At 44.0% G+C, this 11,953-nt stretch overlaps 1 protein-coding gene across 1 annotated transcript; it reads right to left on the reverse strand.

Moving 5' to 3' along the window:
- Positions 1–7,107: 7,107 nt before the first annotated feature.
- LOC138261439 (hemoglobin larval subunit alpha) lies at positions 7,108–10,470 on the reverse strand. The gene is made up of 3 exons (XM_069210387.1): positions 10,308–10,470; positions 7,821–8,025; positions 7,108–7,429 (listed from the first exon to the last, which is right to left on the reverse strand). The coding sequence occupies exons 1-3, from the start codon at positions 10,400–10,402 to the stop codon at positions 7,301–7,303; spliced, it is 429 nt and encodes a 142-aa protein (XP_069066488.1). The 5' UTR covers positions 10,403–10,470; the 3' UTR covers positions 7,108–7,300.
- Positions 10,471–11,953: the final 1,483 nt, after the last annotated feature.

An 11,953-nucleotide genomic window follows, 5' to 3' on the forward strand; every position in this document is an offset into this window, starting at 1 on the left:
ACAAGCCTTGGTTGCAGCAAAGTCGCTTTTTGTGTCAACGAGGCGACAGCAGGACTTCAGGACAGTCCGTGTCAATGGAGTCCACCCTCTGTGTTCCAAGGAGCACGCTCATCGCTGGTGAGAGGAGTCCAAGAGCTCCAGTCGTCAACTTAGAAGGTGCCTGCATGAGCAGGCGAGTGACTCCGTCACCCCACAGGAGATTACTTCAGTCCTTCTGGTGCCGGGTGAAGAAAGGGAATCCTCAGAACGTGCACACCTTGGAAACTGTTGCAGTTCCATTGCAGAGGAAAAGTATCCCTTCTGGATACTTTGTTGCTGTTATAGCGGTTCCTGGAGCAGGCTGCGGTTGATCTGAGGTCAGAGGATTAAGTAGTATTTGCAGAGGATTCCTGCTGGAAACTCGCAAGTAGAATCTGAGGAGAACCCACAGGACAGACCCTAATTCGCCCTGAGAGGGGATTGATAGCCCTGATAGGTCCTTTCCTTATCAGGTAAGGACCTATCAGGAGGGTTTCTCTGACATCACCTGCAGGCACTGGCCACTCAGAGCTCTCCAGACTGCTACCACACCTTGCAAAGCAAGATGGCTGAAGTCTGGGACACACTGGAGGAGCTCTGGGCACCACCCCTAGGGTGGTGATGGACAGGGGAGTGGTCACGCCCCTTTCCTTTGTCCAGTTTCACGCCAGAGTAGGGGACAAGGGGTCCCTGAACCAGTGTAGACTGGCTTATGCAAGGAGGGCACCATCTGTGCCCTTCAAAACATTTCTAGAGGCTGCGGGGGCTACCCCTCCCCAACCTGTTACACCTATTTCCAAAGGGAGAGGGTGTAACACCCTCCTCCCAAAGGAAATGCTTTGTTCTGCCTTCCTGGGACTGAGCTACTCAGACTCCAGGAGGGCAGAACCCTGTCTATTAGGTGGCAGCAGCTGTAGCTGCAGCGCAAGCCTCCGAGAGCTGGATTGGCAGTACTGGGGGTCCATAGTGGAGCCCCCAGAATGCATTGGATTTACTCCTCAATACCATATTTGGAATGGGGGGACAATTCCATGATCTTAGATACCTTACATGGCCATATTCGGAGTTACCATTGTGAAGCTACATATAGGTATTGACCTATATGTAGTGCACTCGTGTAATGGCGTCCCCGTACTCACAAAGTCCCGGGAAATGGTCCTGAACTATGTGGAGGCACCTTTACTAGTGCAAGAGTGACCTAACACTTAGCAACTTTGCACCTAACCTTCAACAAGTGAAGGGTAGGCATATAGGTGACTAATAAGTTACTTAAGTGCAGTGAAAATGGCTGTGAAATAGTGTGTGCACTATTTCATGCAGGCTGCAATGGCAGGCCTGTGGAAGGGTCTGTTTGAGCTCCTTATAGGTGGCAAAAGAAATGTTGCAGCCCATAAGGATCTCCTGGAACCCCAATGCCCTGGGTACCTAGGTACCATATACTAGAAACTTACAAGGGCGGGTCCAGTGTGCCAATTGAAATTGGTAAATGAAGTCACTAGCCTATAGTGACAAATTGGAAAGCAGAAAGAGCATAAGCACTGAGGTTCTGATTAGCAGAGCCTCAGTGACACAGTTAAGCACTACTGACAACACACACATTAGGCCACACACTATGAGCACTGGAGTTCTGGCTAGCAGGATCCCAGTGAGACAGGCAAAACACACTGACATATAGGTTTTTATCTATTAGCACTGGGGTCCTGGCTAGCAGGATCCCAGTTACACAGTAAAAACACACTGACACACACTCACAAACAGGTCAAAAGTGGGGGTAACCATGCTAGAAAGTGGCTACTTTCTTACAGCCCCGCCTGACGAGGATATCAGCAAGTATATCATTGGATTTGGGCGAAAGAGCTCTATGAGATTGGGAATTGCCTGGTCCCATTAGTAAGTGAGAATGGTGTGGGGTGTGTGAAGAGTGAGAAGACTACTTGATTATGTAAATGATCATGAAGATGAAGGAGAAACTCTAGGGACAGCAAGGGGGTGACTAGAATAGTGTTGGTGGTCAGAGGAGTTGAGGAGCTGGTGGCAGCCCAGGGCAATAAGACGATGGAAGATGTTGGGGTGTTATAGGTGAAGGAGCCATCAGCACCTGTGACAAGGAGAGCTGGTAGTTTTCAAAGCTGGCCCCAATGATAAGGCCTGGTAAGAATATTGGGACAGATATTAAGATAACTAATATGGTTTCTAGATATATAGGCTTTGAGTAATGATTGCAGCAGTGAAATTACGGAAGTACAAAAGCAGAAAAGAAAATGTGTACCTGATCAAAGCACAAATACAGAGGAATACATTTTTCAAAAGGAGAGCAGCAGGGGTGCTGTGATATCAGTAAGTGGTATAACAGAGATCACAGAGTGAACAGAAGAAATGGAGAAAGATAAAACGAGAGTAAGGAGACAAAGAGAAAGGAGATAAATTGCCTTATGTGTGGGTCACATGTGGGTTACAAAGCTGCCTACAGCACATCTGATGGCGTCAACAAAGGGAACAAATGAAAAAGCATGTATATTGAGGTTTTAAAGCTACTCCATAGGGATATGAGACTTAAAGAAGGTTTGAAAGAAGAGGAGTTTGTGCTGGCTAAGCAGCCAAGAGTGCTGATGACCATAGAAAACGGGAAAGCAGCTGTCCTTATCTGTGGCAGTGTGTTCTACCAAAAGTATCTATTATATTGATTAGCACTACTTCATATATTAGCGTAGTAAGAAAATACCTGGTAACATTTGAGAGGTGTGCCGGGGTTTGATAGGATGAGGTGTTTAGGGCTAGATAGCCAGAAGATGTGGATGGTAAGTGAGAGATTTTGATATGGACTTATGGCTACAATGGATGGCTCCAACCAGGCTAAAGCCTATGCGATAGATGGCCAGTAGCTTGCTAGCAGTTTGCCAGCCCTTTCAGGGTTGGCCCAACCAAGAAGGGAAGGGGGGAACAGGTCACAGGCACTGGATGTAGAAGGGGAGGGGTGCGGTAGCATCCTCAAAATAACCACGCTGGAGTCCAGAAGGTGAATAAGCACTAAAGATGCTTTAAAATTTTGTTTTTATCTTGTCACTGAAGGTAGATTTCAGACTCTGTCTTCTGATAAATTGCTGCTTAATCTTTTAACATAGAGATTGGTGTTTACTGTTTTTTCTCTGATTGCAGTGAGAGGATTTTGAAAATTGAACTCTGTGATAATCTTGCTTTGTGATGTCATTTTTCGTAAAGCATAACAAAATGTAATACCTGTAAAGTAATTGCAAAATTATTTCAAAATATATCAGCAGCTAGGAAAACACAAATAGTGCATTTTGTTTTGCAATTCTGAAGTGTGATGGAAACAAAGATTTTAATAGGATTAAAACAAATCAAGACACTTGGTGATGCACAAATTATACATATTCACTGAACCCCAATTTCCACATATCATTTGTGGGCAATATAGTTTGGTGGTCAGTCGTTTGTAGATAAGGATATACCAGTGAGCCGTCAAGTATATGCTATATTTTGGTTACTATTTGAAAATTTTGGGTCTTTGCTCGGTGGTCATATTTAAGTCAGTAGTTTCAACAGTTACACAGCACTTGAATGATTTCTGTTTTTTGTGGGGTCGATTGACCCTTCTTAGTGCCAGCAGTTACTGTATGGTATTCAGAAGCTGATATGGAATTTGGGTGATCCTTTGGCCCATGGGAAAACAGGTGGGCCAAGTATGGTTTTGACATTGAAACTTTTTTTTGGAAACTGATTGGGTGAAGATGGAGGTGTGGTTGCCAGAATACAAGATATGGGGTTTGTTAATTGTTGGACGTAATTCTTCCAAAGAGTAAATTGAAATTGTGTGATATTCACATTGTAGGATTACTGCTTCACAAGCTGTCACGATCGATAGGGTGGGGGCAGGATTTAAGGAGTGTAAAGTCTTCTTGCTTAGTTTTAATGGCAAATCCCTGTGAGGGTGGGCAAGGAGGTAGCAAAGTCCATTGATATTTTTTTAAGGTACATCAGATGTAGTCGTCTTTGGGCTGTGTTGGCCAGGGATGTGGCCAGAAGAATGGAATTAGGAAGGCCACAACATTACATTTGATGAAGATTGTTCCTCTTTTTGTGGCACTGGTGTTATGGGGCAAGTATGTCCAGAATAAGAAAGTGTTGTTTAATATGGACCAATTATCAGTGGCAAGTGTTGACAACAGGTAGTCCACACGGGATATAGAGATTTTGCAGTTATTGAAACTATTTGTGCTGGGATGTATGCATTATAGTATAATTTTGAGAGCAAAGCATGTCCAGGGCATTGATATTCACAGTTTGGATGTGTTATTTCATTTACAGTGGAAAAGAGTCTGTGGGCTTGCACTGGAACCAGACCCCAGTAGGCGGTGGAGAATGATTGAGTTGACTGAAGGTTATTTGGTGTTGTCAACGTCATAAGTTTGGGTGGAAATATTGGCACGAGGAGCTCAGAGATGACCTTTGGAGACTGGCGATATGGTTAATTTCATTACATCAGAAATTGGAGAAAAAAAATCTTTGGTCACCATAGAGGGTAAGCTGGAAGGGACTGCATTTTATAGCATGCTGCTGTGGGGTGTGAGCCATCTGCAGTGGACATGGGTAGGAGGATTGTAGAAGGGTGAGTGAGGGAGAGATAGGAGGTGGGAAACAATAGCTTTTTTATGTCAGATTTTGCCTGCTCTGCGCTACTTATGTAGGTATGGCAAGGAAGTAGTGTTTTTTTCATTGTTGATGGTGTGTTTTTTTGGGACCTTTCGTGTCTGAGCTTTTGGGTGCAGGGGTGGTTTGTACTGGGACGAGGTGGTTAAAAAATAGCGGGTGTTGAATTGTGTCTAAGAAAATCAAGGTCTGATCAAAGGAGTAAGGATAGGTTGGATAGGTTGGATAGGAATACTTGGAGGGATCTTTATACCCAGTAAATTGGTGGCAATTGTCACTCTGAGTTTAGAAGGAGGAAATGGGTTTTTAGACAGGATGATAGTTCTAAGCTTTATAGTTTTCAACTCCTTATGGTGTTGTGTAAAGTTTTGGCGTTACTGAACAAAGCTAAGGGTTTTAGTACACCTTCATTCAGGATAGGTATGGCTGCAGGAGCAAGGGGGTGCTGTATGTAGAGGATAAGGATGTTGGGGAGATGGAGATCGGAGTGTTATAAACCATATGAGCATCCATATTGGATACTGTTGTGAGTTTGTGTTTTAGCTGTTATTGTTGATAGTTGTGTTACAGGTTGTGTAGAAGGCATGGGGAGGGGCTACATACCAATCTTGATATGTGGTCATTCTTTTATCAAATGGGCAGCACGACAGGCAGAGCAGAGGCGCTTCGGAAAACAATTGGGGGTTGAGAACTCAAAGCTTTAAGTTAAATGGTGGCGAAGAGGAAGTGTGTGATGTGGACAGCTATTGCAGATTCAGACAGTTATTCAAAACCTGGGGTTGCCCCACCTGGAGGAAAGTTTCACAGTGCACTTGAAAGGTTTGGTTTTGCTGAAAAATATAAAAGTCCTCACAGAGTCTATGGTCGGAAAAGGCCCTCTTGTGGACTCAGATGATTCCTCCGAGAGGCTGACAAGGTTCAGGGAACCCTGACTCTGTAAATAAATCTGGTAGGAAGTCAAATAGAGAAATGAGGATATTTTGCAGTGGAATGAATACGCAGAATTATGCCCTCTGATATCAGATTTAAAGATTGTCAGTTTTTTTGAGATGTGGGATGCACTTGTCAGTTATGGGGATGGAGTTGTAACTGATCCAGTTGCAAGACAAGTTGGTCAGATTGCTTTAGGAAAGGTTGTGGTAAGAGTAGGATTGGGGGACTAGGTCAGAAAAACTCCTTTCCCAGCGTTTTTTCTCGGTGGTATATTTACCTTCAGGTTTAGGTTTTAACGTAGGTTGGAAGTGCTACTGGGTGGGTGGAACGACTGGGGGTGGGAATGGATGAAGCTTGGAAATGTTCAAAGTTCATTGGTAAAAAACAGAAGTCGTTGGTATGTGAATAAGTTGAATTATCCAAGGTATGAACAAGAAATGAGGTACATTGGCATTAAGCACAATTGAATGATGGTTATTTGGAGGTAGAGGGTGTTCATTGGTTAGCTTTTGAATTCTCTTTAGTGATGCCTTAATATTAGTCTGTATAGTGATGTGTCAAGGATGTTATTGATGTCATGTGCGCCTCTCTCATTAAAGTGCTTTTAATGTATAGAGTGGTTTCAGGAATGTGCCTTCTTGTCTGATAAAAACCTGGGGGGCAAGTGGCCTTGGAGGTCTCCTCGGAAAGGTGGTGCACTCCGGGGACCTCTGGGGCTGGCACTAGGTAGGAGTAAGGCGGGAGGGGTTAGCTATGTGATGGTCAGGGCACTGGGTCAGCTTTGTGGATTAAAGACGCATGTCGGTACCAAGGAGATTAGGGGCTACATAGAGAGCCCCACTCTTCCTCCCCTGCAGAAGGGGTAACAACAGGATTTATTGGGTAACTGTAGGTTAGGATGGGTTAAGTTTTGATCGCACAGGTGTGCAATGTTGTTTTGTAGAATGTAAAGGAGTTGGCGCAGATGAGCAGGTGCAGCAAAGGCAGCTTTAGAGTCTGTTTTAGGGACTAACATAGGTTGGTTGCTCTGCTGAGTGGGCGGATCAGATCAGGGTGGGGGGGGATGAAGGTTGTTAGAGTTCAGAGTTCACTGGCAAGAAACAGAAGGCCTTGGCATGTCACGCAGGGTATGAAAAGGAAACGCAGTACATTCGTATTTGGTACATCTGAAGGGTGGTTATTTAGGCGTACCAGATGTTAGCTGGTTGGGTTCTGATTCTTGTTTAGTCTGGCCTTAATGTTAAATCTATATGGTGATATGCCAAAGCCTTTGTAGACGTTTCTCATGAAAGCAGTCACTTCCACACACTTTAATGTGTAGCATGGTTTCTGGGAACCCCTGGAGGAACCCACGCAACTACATGGGCATGCTTTTTTGTGCTTCATGTCCAACATCAGTGAAGTGAAGGCCTGAGGTATGCCAGGCCGTCCCACAAAGTCAACTTCCTTCAACAAGTCAGAGAAAAATTGTATACAAATGGCCCAGAATGAAGTTTAAAAGTTTTATTAAGATGTACAAAAGAAACAATTGACCACATCTGATGGAGCAGGTAGCACAAAATAATGACTGTTCTACAAAATGGATTGTAGGCTCTCTTGGCTTTCTACAAGCTTCTATGTGTACCATCCTGAAGGTCATCTTGTTTTGCTGTAGACGGTCTTCCTGAGGTACGACCATAGTTTATCTGTACTTGGAGGTCAGGACGGCAGACACTGCGGCCAGGAACTTGTCCCAGGCAGCCTGGCACTGAGGGGTGAAGTCGGCAGGGAAGTGGGCAGCCAGCACAGCCTGAATGCAGTGAGACAGCAGCTGAAAGAGAGGAAAGCAAGAGTTGAGCACCACAACAATGGAACATGTGCAATGTGTGCCCTGTCAAGCCCTGATCTAATGAACTTTGTTTCATCCTACAAAACAAATTCTCCTTCTTGCCTATTTGGGTGCAAATTGGGTACCTGCTACTTTGCGAACCCTGATATCACATTTTTGTGGGTGCACCTGAAATGTGCAGCTCGATCGTGATTGGCTCCTCTGTGTCTGTCAGTTTCAGAAATGCATAAATAACAGTCCGCAGTTATTATTGTACCAAAGAAGAGTATCATTTTGCTTCAAACGCTATCTAACAAATCTAAAAAAGGAGACCAACTGTTAATTTGTTTTTTTAGTGTATCCACGTTTTTGGTCTAAAATGATCTTGGCTCACCTGGAAGTTTCCGGGGTCCACGCGGAGGTTGTAGGCGTGCAGGTCGCTCAGTTTAGACAGGGCCTGGTCCATGCTATCGATGTGCTTGGCTGCTTCACCGATGGCGCTTAGGACCTTGCCTCCATGTCGTTTCACGTCAGCAGAGCCCGGGGAGAGGTCGAAGTGGCTGAAGTAGGTCCTCGTCTGGCCGAAGCTGGCAAACAGCCTGGAAAAAAATCTCACCTTTTATAAACACCGTACTAAACATCACACTGTTTGCAATTATGTAAGCATTTTACCCCTCCCATTTCTCTCCATTCTTAAAATAATAACTACATACATAAAGCGCCTCGTTTAAAATCTAAAATTGGTAACAGATATTTTTTGAAGAAACAGCTCAATGTGAAAGGACTGACAAATATGTTTTATAGCAGGTAGAAAAAAATTGAGCAAAAGTTTTGGGCAAAACATATTTGATCGTTGATCGGCAGGCGGCGCTGTCGCTTCTGCTAATTTATTAACAAATTAACCCTTTGGCCGTAGCTCCTATTTCCAACGGTCAAGCTTCCTGTCGCCCCACGTTCGCTCAAACTGCATGAAACGGAGATTACTGGAGGCCAGGGTCCTGATACTGTAGTACTCATGACTTCTCATCTATAAGCTGTAACATACAGGCTGCACCCACTTCCCACCTTCCAGGGGGTGCTAATATTTATTATTTCACCATTTCCCCAAAAACTCTTATGACTCCACAGACTCTAATTGTTTCCACTCGCCGTCTGTAACCTCTTCCTGCCTCACCTATAGGACCTGACCTTTTTCCACCACCTCAAAGGATCTAACTTGTTAACACACGATAATTTCCAATCCATCACCCCTCCACAAAAACGTTCAGAACTTCTTACACCCTTAGACACTCTAAACACTTAACACATTCTCAGAGGTGCTAAGACACTATCACCTTCCAGAGCTCTTCAACCTACTATCACTCATCACCCCAAACCCTGCCCTCTTAGCACTGCTTAGATTCTGACCTCCTAGCACCACTTAGGTTGCAATCTCTAACCACCAACCCACAAATTCTAACCTTTGACCAATGACCTGCATTGTAACCTGTTACCACCAATAGTCCGGAACCTCCTCCTACTTCCTCAAAGGCGCTATTCTCTTTCCACCGCCACCAATGCTCTAACCCAGAGCTTCCCAAACTGTGGGTTATGAGCCACTAGTGGGTCATGTGCAGAATTTTGGTGGGCCATGAAAGTCCAAGGAATAAATAAAGATGACTGTAAATTCTGTATTTGTATTGTCACATTTGGTGCCTTCAAATACAGAGGTCAAATGTCAGGCTATGTCTTCTGACAAATTGCTTCTTATTTTCTTAACGTTGGAACTGGCATTTCCACATGTCTCTTATTTTCAGTCAGAGAAAGAAATAAAAACAAGGTTGCAAGATGTCATTTTTGTACCACACAGCAAATGTAAATACCTCTACATTCACTTATCCATTCAGCAGTTAGGAAAAAAAAATGAAGCACTTTTTTTTGTAATGCTGACATGTGGAAACAGATTTTAACAGGATCAAAACTATCAAGAGACTCTCCTTGGTGATGCACAAATGATCAATAGTCACTGAAACCTAGTTTTCACACATCATTTATGTGGTATATAACTTTATCAGTAAAACAATGTGCCTGTGAACAGTCAGTGGCCATTTCAATGAAATCGTGCTGTCTGTAAATGACTGCGGGCTACTGCACGGAGCTTTAGTTACAGTAATAAATAGCCCATCTCATGCCCAATGAAGCTAGGTGGGTCACAACACTTTGTTGTTCTAAAATTTGTGTCTCACACCACCTGAATACTTTCTAACTTCTTACAGCTCCCAAGGGTCCCTAAACCTGCATGTTACTAATCCGCGCCCAAAAATATTTCTCCGGTGCGTGAACCGCCAACTTCAGATCCCAGCAGGATGCCTCATCCTTCCAAATGAAGCAAAGCTGGGTCACTGCCCCTCTTAAAGGCTTCAGGAAAAGCTGCCAACCCTTGTAAAGAAAGCCTCAGCACTACTGCTGGCTGCTAATGTGATCTACCCAAGATATGGCGTCGTGCCATACCAACAAGTGTTGTTGCCCTTATCAAGGTATGCCAGGAATGTGTGCCAACAGTGTAGCCAAATCAACGCACATTTACACGAGGCTAAAAGTACACCACCAATACACGGTGACATTCAGGCTATATTTTTAAACTCCTGTAACATTTTAATTTGCACGCGTTCCCCTAGCACGGTTAGAAACCAACCTCAGCTCACTCTGCCAACTTCTAAACCAAAAGAAAGCTGTTTATGGGATGCGTCGCCCGACAGACTCTGACCACCTACACTGGCCTGATCACTCTCAGTGCCTGGCATACCGTGTGCCCCTAAGTGGATGCTATCTGAAATAAAAGGTTACACGTGATAATCAATAACATGACGTGTTAGAAGTTAGGCGCTATCATTAGCCTCACCTGTCCAAGGCTTCACCTCCGAGGGCATCGCAGTGGCCAGAGATCTTTCCGCAGAGGCCGACCACCAGGGCCTTTTCTTCAGCTGACAGAACCATCTTGAGAGTTGAGTGCTGGCGGGCTCAGGGTCGACCAAAGATGGAAGTTAGAGACAGTCCATGCTGTGCGCTGGACAGAGCCCGTTTTAAAGGGGAAGGGGGACGAGGAGCCTGGCAACCTTCCAACGTGATTGGTCAGTTTTGGGTTTCACCCAAGGAGGCGGGGCTATCTTATCTCTCCTGAAACACTCCAAGGAGTAGGGGGTCTTGGCAGTATGACGTGCAAAAAGACCTTATCGGCATGTCACGTTTTTCAGTGACTTGACAAAAAAAGAAATAAAGGTCTGGAATAAGAAAGTCCTATTTTTTTTTTACAGTGTATTACAATGCTGTATGCTATTACTGTTATAGCAATATGTCCTTCTTCCAAAAGCCTCATTCATAATTTAAATAAATCAAAAATGGCGCAGTAACAGTTCTTTTTATGAAACATCTCACCTCATTGCTGCTCTGACCATGGGGATGATAGAATGTTAAATATTGTTCAACTTATAAATGCATCACAAAATGTCCCCAACTTGAAATGAGGTAAAAATCAGGGGCTAATAGGTACAAAGGTTAAGGTTATGAACTCTGCGTAAAATGGACCGGTACTATCCGCTCCTGAGTACCGGCAATTTTTTATTTTGAGAGGGACAGTACCGGCACATCTCGAGAAAAACGTAATACTTTTAATTGGAGAGTACCGGTGCTTTTTGGAAAGAAGCAGGTACTCTGGTACACAGTACCTGCACTTTCATTTTTCCATTTCAAGCACTGGTTATGAATGAATGGCAACTTTTTGAGGTGCTCATAAATCCAGTATTAATGGTGATGGGTTTTAATCACGGTTTATACAGAAGGGTGTGCCTTTTATGTGTCCTGTGCTGAATGTTGGTCGTAATGTCTCAACAACGTGCACAGCTTGCCATGCTCCACCCACTAGCTACGTAGTACACAGTATTGAAGTGCTAGACCTACTCACAATCAGCATCAGTTTCACCTTGGGTGTGCATTTTCAGAAGATGGTTCTTGAACTTGTACATTAGTCAAACTACGGTTTTTTTACGTTTTTTCACAACCCTCGGAGTTGAATTGTCATTCCTTCTTTCATAATAACCTGCTTTTCGTATAGCGCTTTAAACTTCAATGTTGCTGTCACCAATCACTTTAACGGATGTTATTGTTGAGTTAAACAGTACTCAACTTGCTGAACTTGTAAAGATTGACTACTGAGTTGGCCTTGCCTGGATTTGCACCCGTGGTCTGCATTTTACAGCCAGTGTTAGTGGTGAAACCTTAACTCATTGAGCCATTTTGCCAGCTGAATAACTACAAAAGTGTTAAACTTTCTCCACCACGAAGTCATTTAGTTACCTTGAAGGATGAAGGTGCTTCGAGGGTACCTTCCAACTCCTATCTTTTAAAGAGAGCTGAGGGCGGTAATCATACAGCTCACAATTGGATGGTAGCCTGGTTGACCTGGCACTCTTACACTCCTCCTGGAGCCCGTCCAGTGAATCTTTAAGTGGTACTATCCATTTAAGATCTGGATATCTAGGGCTCTCCAGC

Source organism: Pleurodeles waltl, chromosome 10 (genome assembly GCF_031143425.1).
Source record: "Pleurodeles waltl isolate 20211129_DDA chromosome 10, aPleWal1.hap1.20221129, whole genome shotgun sequence".
NCBI lineage: Eukaryota > Metazoa > Chordata > Amphibia > Caudata > Salamandridae > Pleurodeles > Pleurodeles waltl.